Genomic DNA, 13,579 nt, shown 5'->3' on the forward strand with positions numbered 1-13,579 from the left:
GCCGCCTACCAGGCGGAGCCCGCCAAGCCGGAAGCCGGAGGAAGTGACGCATGCGCCGGCCGCCGGAAGCGGGCCTCCGGAAGCGTGTCCAATGGGAGCACGGGAGAGGCAGGGGGCGTGGCGGCAAGGCCTCCCGCGGCTGCCGGGGCGGTGACCGGCGCGGGCGGGTGGCGAGCCGGCGGGCCATGCGGACGGCTGGCGAGCCGGGACTCCAAGGCCCTGCGCTCGCGCCGCGGTAGCCCGGAACCCGTGTGCCTAGCGGCGGCCTTGCTCCCCTGTGCCGCCACCTGCCGCGCTCCGGCCGGCGCGGATGCAGCTGCTCCGCCTGGGCTCGCGCTCGGGGCTGGAGGAGGAGCGGCGGCGCCGGGCGGGCGGCATGCGATGGGGAACTGCTGCTGGACGCAGTGCTTCGGGCTGCTCCGCCGGGAAGCGGGTCGGCTGCAGCGAGCGGGCGGAGGGTAAGCAGCAGCGCAGGCCCGGGAGGCCCGGCCGGGGATCGATGGTGATGGTGCCTGCCGCCCCCGAGCACGCTCTCTGTCCCCGGGGGCCCGCCTCGGGAGGCAGCGTCTCCTGTAGCGCACCCGGCGTTGCCGCCTGGACACACCCTGCTTGGAGTTTGTTGAATGTCAGAGCTAAAGTCTTCTGTGTTTGATCTCCTTTCGGGCCTTTACAGAGCAGGCGGAAATCTGGCCCCGAGGTTGATGCCTCAGGTGCATTTTAAGTAGAAGTCACTTCTGCTGCAGGCTCTGATGAACTGTTAGGTGAAGAGCTGCCGGATCTTAGTGCACTCCTGGCGTTTAAGTGATTGGTGCGGCAGTGTGCGATTCTTTTCGTAACAATACTTAGAAATTTGGAAAGGATAGCATGCCGTGGTTGCTACTCGCGTACTTGGTGATCGAATCCAAGTATCACCGAACATCACTTCTCTTGTGTGAAAGTGGGATATGCTTAACATTTTTCAGTTCACACCATCCGATAGCAAAATTCTATCATTATTTCACTCTTATACATTTTATTACCTAGAATATTGGTCCGCGGGGGGGGGGGCAGGGAAAATGGCGTTGGTGCTGATTTTGTTACTAAGTATTTTCCAGGGATTTGAACCAAGAACTGAAAATCTAAGCCAGCTACTACTATATGTAAAGGACATGTCTGTTTTTTACTTTCTTAAGCATATTGCCAAGTTTTCCGCTAACAGCGTTGTATCAAAAAAGCTTTCAGCGTACATACTGAAACCAAGTGACTTGTAATTCGAATCTTTGAGTCATGGAGGCATTATAAAATACGATTCACTAGTCAGAAAGTATCACCTGTGATACAAAGTACCTAAGACTTTACAGTATGCATCCCTAGAATCGTAGTGGATGGACTTAAAAGACCTCTGCTTAGTTTGGATTTTGATTTTCCTGATTTCTACACTGTTACCTGGCACAGGGGTGTGACAGCTGTTTAACTGTCCAAAAATCATGTAGTTCTAAGTTTCTTGTGGATGAGCCCTTTCATTAAGCTATGCAAATAGACCCACGAAAGAACCGGACATAAGACCATTTTTGGCTTTATTATCATGGGTTATTGCCTTAGAAGTTGTAATGTTCTAACTATGGGAAGGAGTGTTTTGAATTATGTGGTAGACAAGATGTTTTTATATTTGACTTTGGAGTACATGACCTGGGTTCTGTAAGCACCTTGGGTTTTTTATTTTCCACAGTGATTTTTACAAACTACATTTTAATTATATGCTATTCATTAAAATTGCGGATTCTATGGTTGAGCACAGTTTGCCAGCATAGGGTAGGAGTAACAAGAGAAAATGAGTGAGTCATGTGTACATTGTCATAATCCTTGATCATGACTCTCTACTTCAATTTTGGTAGACACCTCGAGTAAGTCTATGCGATGGATACTGACATCTAAGATCATATGACCAATCCTGTTTCTTTTTGCCTGTATAAACATAGGTTTCAACAGTTCTGTTACTTGAATCTTCTGATAAACTTACTGTTTAATATTAGTCTTAACAATTCTTAGCAGTTAAACACAGTAAGATTAAACTGCTTTTCAAGTTAGTTGTTATGTTAGTCATTTTCTTTTAGGCATGCATGTGGACAGTGAGTGGTTACTTATAAAGGTAAAAAGAAAATTGGGTAATCACAAAAGCTTGCTTTGATTTTATGTCATTGTACTTATGGCTAGAAAAAAATAGGACATCCTGGGCTTTTTGTTGGGCTCATTTAGGCTAGACTCCACAGGGGTGCTTTGTCATCCGAGGCCTGATTTTTTAGCCTTGCAGATTTCCCAGGAGTCTCAAAATGAGATCACTTACTCTTACAGTATGCAATCTCAACACTATAATTACCAATTATACTAGAATGTGTTCCAGTATTTTATATGTTAGGATAACTGTTGACTTTTCAAAATATCAATATGTATGATAAAGCATGTTGGAGACCTTACTGCCAAGAAAACAGAATATTGTTATCCTGACAGGTTAGCAGCACATTTTGGAGAACGTACGTTTGTGTGTGTGTGTGTGTGTGTGTGTGTGTGTGTGTGTGTGTGTAACTTTTAGCATAATCCCTGTCTAAGATGACCTTGAACTTCTAATCATTCGTCCTGTCTCTAACTCCCACCCAGATTCTTGTATTAGAGGTGCGTGCTACTACTTTGCCTGTTCTATGCAATGCTGGGGCTTAAATCCAGGGTGTCTCTTTTAAGAAAATGCTCTCCAGCTGAGCCACATTCCCAGCCCTCTGTGTTTCTGGTTTTTAGATAGGTTCTTACGAACCTAGTTGTGCTTTGTTTTTTAATCCCTGTCTTCAGATTGCTGGGAAATGGTCCTCACTTGATCCAGGTGAGTTGTATGGTTTAGCAGAGGTGTGGTCATGTTTGGAGTGCTCCATTTAGCAGGTGTTAGCCCCTTGGGCTGTAGCAGCAGATTTGCTCCCAGGCAGCAGTTTACAGTGATTGGCTTTTCCTTTCCCAGTGAAAATGACTTTAGTGCCCATAAGTGTTTAGCTACTTCCTTTGTGCTGGGCAGTAATTAAATACTATGATGTGTTATGTCATTTTCTCTTTTGTACACTTCGGTCAAGTGCTGTGGAAAATTGTATATTCTGTCTATCCAAATGCTTAAACCAATTTCTTATTTTTTACTATGATTTTTGGAATATTTCTATACCCAAATTGGAATATTGTGTATTTCTACACACAAATTTGGAATGTATGTATACCCTTAGACATGGCACTCAAGTTGTATTTCATATACTCTTTATACACTTGAAGTGATTTTATAGTATATTTAGTCTGCCTATGGTTTTGCACAGTTTGCTTTAGGCAGTACGTTGTCTTACTTTGTTACCCAGGCTGGCCTCAAAGTCTCCTGTAATTTGACGGTCTTCCTATCGATTGAAGTCAGGTGTGGAATTTCCACGGTGTGGCCTCGTGTTGGCTTGAAAAAGGTTTTAGAGCTTGGAGCATTTTGATTTTGAACTTTTAGGTTAATGTTATTCTACTTGTACTTGTGTTATAGGCTGAAAGCCAAAGCTCAGAGAGTTTAACCTGCCTGAGATAACAGAGCTGGGGTTGCAGTCAAAGTCCCTCTGAAGCCAGAGCCCTTATCTTTAACCAGTAATAGCTTGTTGCTCTTTATTTTGTAGATAACATTTAGTTACCCTGTGTCTGTGAATTATCCTGGACACTCTTGGTGAAGAATGTAATAGCAGCTCAACAACTTGACCCTGTCTGGGTGCTGAGCTCCTTGAAACTATGGGCCTGATCTTTGGCATCATGTCTGTCTCCTTCCTCGTCTCTTTCCTTGCTAGTCTTGCTCATTCTAGCTCTCAGATACTGGGGTTTTCTGTTTTGTCTTTCTCTCCTAAGTGTTGGCCTTCTTGTCACCCAGATCATTCCGGTTGTTCTCGTTGTACTACTGTCTGCATGTCATACCTGGCCTTTCTAAAGCTACACTGTGTCATGGTGTTTCCTGGTTTAGTGACGTCTGCTGCTTTGTTTTCTAAATTCCTAGCTCTTGTTTTTCTCCTATGGCTGCCTGCTGAGCTGTGTGGTATTCGTGTTCATCATATATCTGTTTTATCGTAAGCATTTCTGTGTTTGAGTATCTGTAACTTCACTTTGTGCTCAGCCAAAGCAACACCAATACAAATAGATAAGAAAAAAAATATTTTTAAAAAGTAAAAGAACATTGAAGATATCCTTGTTTCAAAACAACACATTCACAAATCTTCACATTTTAACTTTTGATAAAATATTATCCTTCATTTGAGAATAGTTTTGACACTGTCTTGCAGCCTTACTGTCCTCAATTCTCTTGATTTGCCACTCCCTTAGCATCCTGTACACCAGCCGAACTGTGTTATCCCTGATAAGGAACAGTATTCTCTCACCCTTTGCCTTTATGTGTGATGTTTTGCCATAATTTGTGCTGAGAATCTATGGTGCCAATAGTAAGGGATTTGTTTTAATTGTGTGCATGTTTATGGACTTTGAAACACTTATAGATGAAAGATGCTTCTGAAATTTCACAAGTTATTTTTGACAGAAGGGGATTTAAATGGCTATGAGAAACCTGGCCCATTCTGTGTTACCACATAGAGACTTCCAGGGCTTTGTTCTGATCTTTGTTCTTCTTTAATATAGTTTTACCAGTGCACTTTTGGGTAGTACCGTGAAACACATGGCTTTATCTACTCCATGTCCTGCTGAGTTCAGTCTGCTCCTTCTGTGTTCTGAAATACTCTAATTGCTTACTTCCCAGTTGTCAAGCAGGACTTTACATCCATCTTGCAGTGCTGCGCTCACCTTTCCTTCTCAGTCCCTTCTTCCTTCGTTTTTATTTTGTTTCCTACTTTCTTCGGAGAAAACCACTCTATAGTCACCTTAGCTATAAACCTGAGGAGCATAATACTCCTGTGTAGGCATCTTGTCAGTGAACTTGTAACGGTTGCCACGCCTCCTTGGGCATAGCCTCAGGCAGACAGAAATGGGACTCCTTCTGGTGGGTCGGCAGATCCAGTAGGAAGGGCAGGGAGATGCTCCCGAGGGTCTTCATATTTTTCTGTGTGATTGTTCCCCAATAAACACTCATTTGTCATTTATCTTGGGTCTAGTGATAGAATTACATCATCGCCACCACTCCTTCCTTCCCTCAGTGTCACCTGTGTCTTTACAACCTCTGTGTCCCTGCTGGCCAGTTGTGTTTGTTTTTATTGTTGTTTGTCGAGATGACTGACACGAACCTAGACATACCTGAGAAGAGGGAATCTCAACTGAGAAATTTACTACATCAAATTGGCCTGTAGATTCCTCATTTTGGTGCTTACCCGACTTCTAGGTAGGCTAAAGGCTAAAATCTGAAAAACCTTTAATGTCTTTCCAGATTCTACGTTATGTATCTCTTGTCTGCTCTTTCTTTTCTTGTCTCTGTGTTACATTCTTCCCTGAATCTATTTCTTCCCTTTTCACTTGGATAACACCTGCTTACTCATCTTTTCACTGGCAAGTCAAGAATTATTTTCCAGAATGTTCTTGAAGCATCACCAGCCCTCTGAAAATAAGAGCTCACAGCACTGTGGAACAATCTGCTCCTCTGAGTTCTACTTACCTACTTAGCCTTCTGAGTATGTGCATCACAGTCTGAGTCCACGCTGATCTTGGCTTCTTGTTGAGGACCTGGCTCCTAGTTAAGTTCCTAGTCCATAGCAGATGGAAATAGTTGTTGACTCTGTGAATATAGTTTCTTAAGAATGTCAGCTGTTTTCATATCCCTGACTTTTGATCTCTGATACTTCTGAACCACCCTTTCTCATATTTGGGGATGGGCTGATCCTCCTCTTCAGGGGGATTAAAACACAACCTTATTTGTAATTTACCTTCTCCTATACCCCATTTGACTCATAAGATTAATTTTTATTGATTTTCATGTTATATACATTAATCCATTGCTTTGCCTGTCATTCAGTAACCTAGGGAAATAAGAAAAAGAAATCAAAAGACGTCACATTTGTAACGGAATTCCCACCTGGTTCTGCTGCCACCTTGCCCCAAATGAACACACAGACACTATTGATTATAAACTGTTGACCAATGGCTCGGGCTTCTTATTGGCGAGCTCTGTCTTAATCATTAACCCATGACTCCTAATGTATGTATTTCTCCATGGTCTTATGTTACTGGAGAACGCCTGCCTTGAGTCCTCTCTTCCCGGGCTCTACGTGGCAACTCCTCTCTGTCTCATCTCCCAGAATTCTCTTCGTCTGGTAGCCCCACCTGTGCTTCTGCCTGGCCACTAGCCACACAGTGTTTTATTCATCAGTCAGGAAGAGAAACATATACAGAATGACATCTCCCATCGCACATTTATCACCTCTAAAAGCAGGTGATGGGTGATTTCAGGTGCTGCACACAGCATGGAAGTCGGAGGCCCGAGCGCCCTTTGTACGACTAGATTCCTCTAGAGCACACTCCTCTCAAGAAGCATTGGCTGTTTTGTTTTTTAGTCTGTGCTTCCTGCCTTTGCCATACACAGAGGGAAGACGTATGTCCACTGTTCTTGCATAAAAATAATTTTCTGAATGTCCCTTCTAAACTTCATCATTCAGAAGACACTGTTAATAGTAACTTTTTACTTTGCGATGACCAGTTCTGTAAGGGCCTCCATAGATACACAACCAGTAGAACACCATATATCAACCAATAGCTGCAGCTATAGATATAAAATGACATTTGTCATGGGGGATTGGCTCCCGCGCAAACTGTCCCTGTCTGCTGTGTGCAAGCTAGTGACCAGAAAAGCCAAATATTTGAGTTCCGGTACCTGGGCGGAAGATGGCTAAGGCGTCAGTTGACGTAATAAGGCAGAGAACTGGACCTGTGATCATAGGCATGCCATACTTGTACTGCTGTCATTCCTCCCTGAGACATCTGTCAGTTCTTATCCCTTCACTTCCGAGTGATATAACCTCCACTGACATAGTCGATGTCAGCTGGAAAACAGTCCATCATCATCTTTGTAATAGCTTTTGCCAGGCACATGATTTATAGCCTGCCCAGGCTTTTGTTTGGGGCTGTGGTGGGGGACATCTTGGGAGGCTTTTAATTTTTAGTAGACTTTGGAACCATTTACCTTGGTTGCTCATCATTTATTTATAACCCTCAACAAAATATGAAGGATTGTGTTACTGTATTTCACCAGGTGGGATACAAAATGAATTAGAAAAGAACAACATCAGTGTGTAGTTTTTTTTTTTTTTTTTTTTTTTTTTTTTTGTAGTTTCTTTAACCCACCAAGCAGCATGACAGAAAAGCATTACAAACTACATTTTCAGTTTGTTTTCAACAAGATTGAAATTTATCGTAGCATCTGTCTTGATAATAAGGTATTAAGTTTGCAGGAATCTCCAGTTTTTACTTCCAGGCTACCTAAATTCTTTTTATTAATGAATGCCCCATGTGCCAACACCACAGTCTCTTTTTTTGCTTCTCTGCTGCCCTTTACATGTTGAGCCCTGACTCACATTTTTAGTAGTGGAATGAATGTGCAGGAATCTGTCTCATGTTGAGACACCTCTCGGGAACATAAGGAGTATCTGTAAGTCACCCATGGGCGACTGAACTTTGGAGAGCTCCAGACTAAGGCAGAGAATGCATTTCTGTTTCCTTTAATCACTGTTTAGAGCACCCTGGTGCTAGGTGTGCATTCTGTTACAGCAGTGGTCAGGTTTTGCCTGTTAATTTTTGTCTCCCTTTTCTCTTAAGCATATGCCTGAGTTGATGAAAGTTAAATGTACACATGATGTGACCTTCAAATATTTTCTTCTCAGCTCAGCTCTGTGTGACCCTGCCACATTTCCTGAGGACTCTCCTGGCTTCTCACATCACTGTTTCTCCTCCTTTAACTGCTGGGAGTCTTGACTTACCCTATTGTTTACTTGTTTGCTGTACCCATTCTTGCCTTTTGCCTCTTGTACATTGTAACCCTCATTAGGATTCTGATACTACTTGCCATCATCATTCATCGTCTAATCCTTTCCCTCCATCAGTTTCTTATCTGCTAAGTGTTTGTTTGCCTCTCTTGCTGACCCACCCTAGCCTTTCTCCCTGGCCTCAAGTTGATTACATGTATTATTCATGCATTCACTCTGCATCATCCCTACTCGGTCCCCCCAGACTCCTGTGGTTCCTGGAACTTGCAGCAAGCGTCTTCATGCTGGCTTGCCCAGCTTGATTTAAGGAAAGAATCATATTCTTGTTCCTTGTAAATACAGCAAATATTAGTTATGTTTGTCATTGCTCTCAGTGACTTTGAGCAGTGTGCATCCAAAACTCCATTTTCATACCTGCTCACCCACTTATTTCTCTTCCTGTGTACCATTATATTATGTATTATATTACAATACCATAATTTATCCATTCTCTTGTTGATGGAAAAAATTCCATTATTTCAAGGGTGCTTGTGGATTTTTTTTTTTTGTTTTGTTTTTTGCTGTTACTATCAAGTCCTATTCTTATGCTATCCCTTTCTATGCCTGTACAAGAGGCTCCCAGGAGTGAAGTGACAGCTTTGTAGCTTATACCCATCTTCATCAGTACTAAATATTAAAGTTTTTCAAGTTTATGCCAATTAATACTTTTACCAATAAGGGATTTCCATTGCTCTACCTACTGAGAAGCTACTTTCTTCCAACCCATTAACATGTACAAGGACTTCATTATAGCCCTTTGTCCCTCTAGCAAATAGAACATGCATAAATTCCCCTAATTATAGCAATAAGTACAAGAAACTAGGAATAAGTAATAGGAAATGGTAAAAACAAAACATTAGCTGGGTGGTTGGTGGCACACACCTTTAGTCCCGGGTCTCAGGAGGCAGAGGCAGGCAGATCTCTGAGTTCAAGGCCAGCCTGGTCTACAGAGTGAGCTCCAGGACAGCTAGGGCTATACAGAGAAACCCCGTCTTGAAAAACAAACAAGCAAAACAAAACAGAGCCCAGAAGTATTGGCACAAAGCTGGGCAGGGAGAGAGTAGGGCACCTACAGGTGAGACAGTCATCTCCATGGCAAGGCAGCTGCCTCCTTGTCAAGTTGGAAAAATGGAGACTGTCTCCCTGAAATAGTTATTGGAAGTACAAAGACAAAGCAGAACACCCAGATCTGGTCTTTGATGTATTTTGTCCAGTCCAGAGAGCAGTTCTTTCTCGTGCCCCTTCTCTTCCTCCCCCCACCCCTCCCATCTCAGCTACCCAAGGTGGGCGGCAGGAGTGTTGTTACTTTTGCTACAAGCAGGATCTGGGTGCCTCCTCACACTTACTGGTGCCACCTTGTTATTTGCTTAAAAGCCATACATACCTCCAAGATCTCTGAACTTGGGAGTTGTCTAATCGCATTGTTGTATTATTACGAATGAAATTGAAGTTGAGAAGTTTGACCCTTACTGACTTTCTTAAGTGTGTCTTTCTCTTAACGCACATGTTTGAAATCTGTATCACAGAAATGCCAACTCTTCTTCTGAAAGTATTCAGTATCTTTATTCACATTCTACAAATACAGAGGCAAAGAATAAAGTTTTTTCCTGTTTTCACTTACAGGCATGATAGAAAAAATCAGATTCTGGCTGGCTTTTCTTTCTTTCTTTAAGTAAATTCAGGGACTTTTGTAAATCTGACCTACTGATGTGCTAACAATAGTAGTTCTAGAAAATAGGATGCCTGTTTTCCTTTATTTACAGATAATGTGATTTAAATTACTATTTTTGAATGTTGTCAGCTATTTACTGCCACTGTTTGGTGAAAATCTTTTTTATGAAAAATGTATGACAGCACTCATGTGGTTGATTTTACATATGAAATGAACACAGCTAGACTCAAAGCTACACACTTAGCTTAGTCCTGGAACATGTGTGTTGATGTTTTCTGCTATAGAATTGATGGATTAAATATGAAGAAAGGATGAATCGAAGACGATCTGAACGTTTTTCACATCTAACCATGCAGCCTACCTGGATGTTGAAGTAGATTGTTGTTAATTTTGGACTGTCTTTAGCATCCAGTTCAACTTGACATTTCACAGCCCTCCAAATTCAGACTGGTTGCATTTCAAGTACTTGATAGCGCTTACTGCTAGCGTCTGTCATGCTGGACAGTGGAGATGGCTCTAGGGTAACTAAAAGCTGTAGTGCATTCTGTGTACTTGAAGTCTGCGCTCTTCACTGTCTTGGCTTCCTATGGATGTTGCTCTCCTGCTGCTCGCTTGTTTGGTTTCTAACCTCCCTCATCTCTGACAGCTCCATCTTGATTTCTGCCTGTCTTGTCTTCTCAGCCCTCCTCAGGACTGTCCGCTACCACTGTGTCCTAGCCACTGTCATTCTCTGTGCTGCTGCAGTGGCTTGCAAGTTGGCCTCTTACAGCAGCAAATCATCCCTAAGATCCCCTAGGGACCTTCTCAATAGAGCTGAAGACTCCTAAAAGTCCTGTAAAGGTTTGAAAATTGACAGACTTGAATATTCTATTGAAACAGAGCTGTGATTATTAATGGATGCTAATAAAGTGTGGTAGGAGGTTAATATACTTTAATGATGGATGGGTTAGGATCTTGGGTGATTGACAAACTGCTTACCCTACACTCTGGAACAGGACTATGAGGTAGAAAATAAAAAGTTAAGATAGCTTTTTGTAGGAAATGCTAAAACTGCGTGTTCCAAGTTTGTTAGACTTTTAGCAGTGAGTAGTATAACAGGCTTGAATCTTGGTGGCCTTCATTTGCTTGGCACTTCCTTGGACTGCCATACTACTTGCACACTAAGGAGGCATCGTTGAAGTGGTACTTAAACCATCTGCCTTTCTAACCATGGTCAAAATGTCTGCCATATAGAAAACAGGGAAACATTTGACAACAGCTGTAGTTTTCATATGGCTCAAAGTTAGCCGAATATCACTGATCAGATTTAATACTGCACATGTCTGTAGTTGGGCTGTACAGGCGCCAGCAGTGTTTCAATAAATAAAAACATCTATAATTCATTTTAAAATATGTAAAATCTGATACTTGTTTTTAGAAAAAACCCACAGTTTAAAAAAAAACAAAAACACAGTACCTAAGTTTACCATATTGCGTATTTACTCCAACCAATCAATATGTTCTTATTACTGTAGGAATCAATATCTGTTCTTTGTGAATAAGGCTTCGGTCTAATCTTTTTAGAAAGTGAAGCCATACAGCTATCAGGGGCATATTAGCTATGTTTGGTTTCCAGAGAACGCTGAGCCGGTCAAGAGAAGTCTAGGGGTATGTGGTTTGTGGTTGGGCAGTCAGGCAGGCAAGAATATGCTTGTTGTCACTGTAACCAGTTGTGGATAGAGGATCCACATAGATAGAATACACTTTTGGTTTCTACTAAACTTAAAGTTGATATAGTGACACGTTTGTATGTCACTTGACATATTTATGAGTTCTTTTCCTTCTTTTGTGTTTGAAGGCATGAGAAAAGAACAAAAAGCCTTTTATATATGTTTTGTTTTGAGACCAAGGCCTGAGGGTTTCAGATGCTCAGTAGCCAGCCATCCTGCCTCAGCCTTGTAAACAATGCAATTGCAGGCAGGACCTCCCATAGCTGGGCTCATCCTTCCAGAGTTGTGCTGTTTTACATACCTTTAAAATGTCAGAGGTGTACTCATTGTGTATTATTTAGTATGATCCTTTATCTTTAAAGGCTCTTTCTTGTTCTTTGACATAGTAATTATACATAATAATGGGTTTCATTGACATTTGTACAATGTATAATGTGATTTCATTATAAACACCTCCATTTTTAACAAGATATTTTACTTGATACATTAAAATAAGTTCAAATTTAAAATGTCACTGTATTCTCTTCTATGTGATATTTGTATAAGTTATTACAGTTAATATACATCAATGCCAATAAAAAGATTGGTTAACTAAACTTAAAAATCTAAACTATACTTTTTAGGTAAATTTGATTTATTTTTAGAAGTACAAATATAAATTATATATGTTAGAGAATTTATACTTATCTGTTGTATCAATACTTTTATGCCACAATATTAATTCTGTTCTAGACATGATTTTTAACGTTTTTATGTTTTTCTCCCCAGGTCCAAGTATTTTAGAACATGCCCAAGAGGAGAGCACTTGACAATAGAGGTGAGTCCTTGAGTGTTGGATGGGATCCAAAATGCCCAGAGTTTTTGTTTGTTTGTTTGTTTGTTTTTTAAGATTTGTTTTATGTAGATGAGATTTTGCCTGCATGTAAGAGTGCTGTGTGTATGCAGTGCCCACAGAGACCAGAAGAGGGTGACAGATTCCCAGTAAGTTACAGATTTTTGGTTTTTAGTTTTTGGCTTTGAAACAGGATTTTTTCTGTGTAGCCCTGGCTGTCCTGGAACTCCCTTTGTAAACCAGACTGGCCTGGAACTCACAGAGATCTGCCTGCCTCTGCTTCCCAAGTTCTGGAATTAAAGGTCTGTGCTACCACCACCAGGCCAAGATAAGAGACTTCTGTGAGCTACCATGTAGGTGTGGAGAACCAAACCTGGGTCTTTAAGATAATGAAGAAGGATCCAGAACACATTAGTAAGGGCTGATGTATTTATGTGTGTGTGTGTGTGTGTGTGTGTATTACTAATTTTAGTATTGTTGATTGTTATAGGAGGCAGGTCTCATGAATGCCTGGTTAGCACTCTGAGATACATCCTCATCTCCACTTTTTATTTTGAGACTGTGTCTTGCTAACTCACACAGGCTGGCCTTAAACTGATGCTGTCACCACGGCTGGCCTTGAACATAGCATCTTCCTGCCTTTGCCTTCAGAGTAGCCTGGCTACTGAATGAACAGTAAAGTAATGATATATGTGCTGTTTGTGGGCTAGAATTTACCAAATATGCTGATTATAAAAGCTACTACACTTCTTAGATTCCTTGTAAAGATGTATTATTTTTAATGTTAAGAAAAGTGTCAGTTCCTTGTGAGATGTGTGTACACGAGAAAATATCCCTCCTAATGGTTCCCTTTCTGTCATTTCAGTTTGAGAATCTCGTAGAGAGTGATGAAGTAAGTATTCAGTTCGCGTTTTGTTCTCACTAAGTGCTGCAATAGTTATACCATTTTTTGTCTTGCTTTTTACTTCTCGTTCATTCTTCATTTTTCCCATCTTTGGTTAATTTATGTTAGTAAAAATTAAGAATTTTCTACTGAATGGTGAATATAATGCTGGACGCAGATTTTTGTCTGTTATAGAATCTAAGAAACTTCAAAAAAGAAGGTATTCCTAATGTCTCTCCCTTACATAAGTAACTTTAACCTAGAATCCATGATTCCTGTAGGTTTTTGAGGGTAGAATGTATGTATGACTATAAAGTTCCTCATGTTAGCCATTACTTCCCATCAGTTATTCTTAATATTGATTGATTCTCTCTATCTCATTTTATTAAAAACTCAGTCAAGTTTAAGATGAGCCTAAAAATAGACATGCTAAAATATGAAAAAAAAAAAATGCAACTTCGAATCAGAGCTGTGCTATATACTTAATATCTAGAAGCATAGTTG

General features: G+C 41.2%; 1 protein-coding gene across 3 annotated transcripts in view; it reads left to right on the forward strand.

The window, feature by feature from the left end:
- Positions 1 to 220: 220 nt before the first annotated feature.
- Positions 221 to 13,579, forward strand: part of Ap1ar (adaptor related protein complex 1 associated regulatory protein) — a 29,279-nt gene continuing 15,920 nt past the window's right edge. Inside the window, exons 1-3 of one of the 3 annotated variants that reach the window (XM_051185529.1) lie at positions 221 to 458; positions 12,129 to 12,177; positions 13,058 to 13,084. In XM_051185529.1, the coding sequence (XP_051041486.1) occupies positions 382 to 458; positions 12,129 to 12,177; positions 13,058 to 13,084 (153 nt within the window). In that variant the 5' untranslated portion in view covers positions 221 to 381. The remainder of the gene's footprint in view (positions 459 to 12,128; positions 12,178 to 13,057; positions 13,085 to 13,579) is intronic. The other 2 variants (XM_051185528.1, XM_051185530.1) reach the window with 2 other exon arrangements.

Source organism: Phodopus roborovskii, unplaced genomic scaffold, assembly GCF_943737965.1.
Source record: "Phodopus roborovskii unplaced genomic scaffold, PHOROB, whole genome shotgun sequence".
Taxonomy (NCBI): domain Eukaryota; kingdom Metazoa; phylum Chordata; class Mammalia; order Rodentia; family Cricetidae; genus Phodopus; species Phodopus roborovskii.